This window comes from Stegastes partitus, unplaced genomic scaffold (assembly GCF_000690725.1).
Source record: "Stegastes partitus isolate 25-593 unplaced genomic scaffold, Stegastes_partitus-1.0.2 Scaffold1573, whole genome shotgun sequence".
Classification (NCBI taxonomy): Eukaryota; Metazoa; Chordata; class Actinopteri; family Pomacentridae; genus Stegastes; species Stegastes partitus.
In genome coordinates, this window is record NW_007579304.1 from 122,064 (window position 1) to 126,310 (window position 4,247).

At 41.7% G+C, this 4,247-nt stretch overlaps 1 protein-coding gene across 1 annotated transcript; it reads right to left on the reverse strand.

The window, feature by feature from the left end:
• Positions 1-3,204: 3,204 nt before the first annotated feature.
• On the reverse strand, positions 3,205-3,913 carry LOC103371367 (apolipoprotein L3-like). Its single transcript, XM_008300675.1, has 2 exons — positions 3,755-3,913; positions 3,205-3,545 (listed from the first exon to the last, which is right to left on the reverse strand). The coding sequence occupies exons 1-2, from the start codon at positions 3,824-3,826 to the stop codon at positions 3,321-3,323; spliced, it is 297 nt and encodes a 98-aa protein (XP_008298897.1). The 5' UTR covers positions 3,827-3,913; the 3' UTR covers positions 3,205-3,320.
• Between the last annotated feature and the right edge of the window lie 334 nt (positions 3,914-4,247).

A 4,247-nucleotide genomic window follows, 5' to 3' on the forward strand; every position in this document is an offset into this window, starting at 1 on the left:
GGGTGTCCCCTGCCTTCGCCCTAAGTCGGCTGGGATAGACTCCAGCCCCCCCGCGACCCTAATGAGGATTAAGCGGTGTATCGAAAATGGATGGATGGAAGTTATGAATTTAAAGGTTTATTCCACTCAAAATTAGATGTAGTTTCTATTTTGTCAGTTTTTGTGGACTACAAAAGCTATGTCCCCTTTGGAATAAACAAGTGGAGTCAATGAAAAACAGTTGAAAATACAATCTCCTCTGCTGCAGACACATGCCCCCAACCTCTGGGGCTAAAAATGAAGCTGATGCAAAAGTACCAAAACTGCATTTCCTCAAATGGCCACTTGGGGCTGATTTAAAAAGTAAGTCAGTCTCCATAGACCCCATGTTAAGAACTTTACAGAGTAAATAAACCTGTTTACATCCTGCTACAAAAAAACTGTTTTGGTCTTCATTACTAATTTTCCCATTCATGACAACAGAACAAGGGTGAATATTTATGTAAGTCATGCTTTTGAATTGTTTTCATGCTTCAAGTTTAGAATATTAAGGGCACGAGCTGTTTGAATGACAGGTGGGCGATATCGTAGTGCAGTCCAGAGTAGTTTACTAGACTCCCTTCAACAAGACTCCACCTTTATGCTCATTTTAGGACTACCTTGTCAAGCATTGCCAAGATGGTGACATTTGGAGACACCACACTGAGCTTCAAACTGTTGTTCAGGAAACTATGGGTGATTTCATAGCTCGTCGATATTTATATACAGTTTCAGAGCAAAATTGATGGCGTTCCCCACTTTGAGTAAGGTAGTACTGTGCTAATTAGCAACTGTTAGCACACTGACACAAGGATAAGATGGTGAATCTGCTAAACATCAAGCATGGTCAGTGTGAGCATGCTCACAAACCACCACTGGTCCCATCACATAGGAAAGATGTCACAATCTACTCACTGTGCTTCCGTCGCCCCGCTACGTTTGAGGTCCTCGGCCAGAGTCGTCCAGGCTGTAAGTCAATGAAACTGGAGTTCAGCAACAACGAGACGCCGCATCACAACATCATCAGAAAGAAATCTTCTCAAGCTGGCTTTTTCTTTTTTTACTCACATTCGTTTTCCACGTCGAAATCGGAGAGAGAGTTGGCATCAGGAAGCACGACGCAATACAACTGAATGTTCAGATACAAGGATGATATCAGTTCAAACGGGATTTTTGGTCCAGCAGGACACAGAACAACAGATCAGCAAATGAATCCTCAAAGTGCTGCAAAGAGAGCAGTGTCTGCCAGTGCTACACTTATTCTATTTGGTACATAAACTCCAACAATAAACTGAGGCTACAAGGCATCAGTGGTTTAAATTGGTCAGATATGATTCAGCCTTGGAAAGTGAAACCATGTGGTTCTGTGACAAATATGTACAAAACAAACAAAAAAACTTGAACTGTAGCTTCTTCTTTTTTTACCTCAAAAAAGGAAGAATTTAAAAGTTTTGAAAATCCTTTTTTTTTGTTGTAAATTTATTTTTTGACTTGTAAATGTACTGCTTTACACACTTAAAGAGTTTATTTGTTTGATTTTTTTTAACCCCACCTCTGTAATGTACAGCTTTTACCTGCTCCAGCAGTAACACGTATTGTAATTTAGTCCATAGATGGTTGTAAATGATTACCTGGTCATCGTCTTCGTCATCGAGCCGCACACCTGGCAGCTTCACAGGCGGCAGAAAAGGCGGCGCCTTACGGTCATCTTTAGGTGGTTGTTCGACCGCCTTCTGAGAAAAGTTGCGACAATCCGGTTTTATTATGTGAATGTAAGTCCATGTGAGCAGCGTTTGTATCTGTTACCTTAAAGGGCTTGATTCTGATCACAGAGGAATGCTGCCTTATTTACATTCTTTGAATGCCTTGTCTGAGCTCTGCATGGTCCCCTCACTTCTGATTTCACATCAGTTTTATCTCCCTAGGACACATTCACAGGTCGTCATGATATCTTGTGAAACTCTGTGAGGAATTTTCTCCTTCGCAGCAAGTCTGGATGGCTTCCCTGATCCACTTCTACAGTAACTACGTTTTGTTTTTTCCAAATCAAAGTGCAGAAACTTTGCTTTAGATTCATCCCATCATGTGATTAAGACTTTCAGTGCTTTTACCACCTACACATTCGGCCAAGACATTAATCTCAAAAGATATCAGAAATCCAACATTTAGCGGCTTCTGTCGCTACAGTTTGTTTGTATCTGACTCACTAGCCAGCTGGTTAGACACACGCCACATGGACACCCGGTGGAGTTTACTGGGGTTTTTGTAGTCAAATTAATTTTAGATTTCCCCAAATTGTGAAACTCCCAAAGTCCCCTTGGTCACGACTGCTAATAGGAACTGAGGTCAATGCTGAGCACTTTGATAACATGTGGTGGGAAATGCCTCCTGAACTTCGACTTGTTTTGAGATTTAAGTCGGTTTTGAAAGAAAAGAAGTTGGAAATAGAACAGTTGTACCTTTACTATTTCAATGCTGTCTTTGCCAGTTTCACTTCCTCCTGGTCTCTTTTTAACAGTCACCTTCTTTGGTGGCACCGGTGGTGGGGCTGGGCGACCCGAACTGCTCTGAGTCTACATCAGAAACAAAACACTGAGTCATCGCGCAGAACTTTGAACTCGAATTTAAGACTCACACTCTGACACATGAAAGAGTTTTCAAGCTTTTACACACAAACCTCTCGAGACTCCGTCGGCGACTGAGGAGGGGAGCTACAATTCGCCGGCGTGTCGTCCTCCGTTTTAACCGGAAGGTAAAACTGTCTCCTCGGCTGGGGAACCGGAGGCTTTGGCTGCGGAGAAGAAAACAGCTCAACCACTTACATGCATCCAAACACTAGAGATGGATGGAATACCTCATGGCACATGCTGTAATATATTACAAAAACATTACCCATTTGCAGGACTTGATCGGGAAGGGGCTGCTTATTTGGTCATTCATCTATGTTTTAAACATGTTGTGAACCCTTTACCCACCACGTCATAACAGTACATGGTTCTAACTGGAATCAAATCCTGCGCTTTGGTCGTCCCTACAGAAGAATGTGTCTCATTAAGAAAACATTTCAAAGCTACTGGTTTGTAGATTCTTAACAGTTCATTGTTGTGTTGGGAGCAAATCATAAATATGATCAAGACGAAACATCCATCCATNTTCTTTTATATTTTATGGCAGCTGGAGACCAGCATCACATTGCAACACCACCACCTACCATATCGGAGTGTCAAACAAATATATTAAAGGTGTTGGACTATTTACAATATTATAATGCGTATCAGTAATGTCAAATCTTTATTTCATTTTTAAACCCCTGATTCACATTTAGTGAAACTGGTCACCTTGTTTGCGATGGCTGCCGACGCACCAGTGACGCCGCCGGCTGCAGCCACTCCGACCCCGACGGCGGTCAGCGCCAGTGAGGCTCCCAGTGTGAACGGAGACAGAATGACACCGGCAGCTGCTGCCACACCTCCTGCTACTGTTGTAGCTCCTCCTGTGATGCCCGCAATCTTTGTCCCCTTTGAAACCTTAAATTATAAACAAATCCAATGATTATAAAACTCTCCAACTAATCCGGACTAAAAGGATTTTTACTGAAAGTTAAAGTAGTAGTTATGAGAACCTCAACCTTTACAGACAGCATTTTCATTCACAGTTATTATTCATTAAAAAGATAAAATTGAGCATCATCTTGTAATTGCATGACCTTTTTTATTTTTACATGTGGTCTTATTACCTTGTCTAAGTTGTCAGCGATGCAGCGCAGCTCGTAAATGTGATGTTTCAGGGTGCCGCCGCAATCAGACATCTTTTGGATGTAAACCTGGATTGCTTTAGAGAGCTGTAGAGCTTTAACTTTGATGATCCTGGAATGTATCAGAAGACCATTTGATCACATCTGTAAAATCGTCTTTATTTAGGTGAATCAGGGATCCAGACATTTATGTGTCAGTGGATCACAAAGACACATCAGGCTGAACTTAAATGTGGATTTTAAAACAGCCTTTCAGGTTCAAACCGCCAAAAGTTCGGAAAAAGCAACACAGTTAACTAACAAATAAACACTTACTGAAGATCAGAGGTCTTTTAATGTCCATCTGTTGATCCTCCACTGAGCCCAGCCTAACTAACTAACTAACTAACTAACCAACTAACTAACTTCTCTTCTAGTGTCACCATGTGTGTGACTATGAAGCAGCATAGACACAAAAACTCCCCAGAAATAAAGC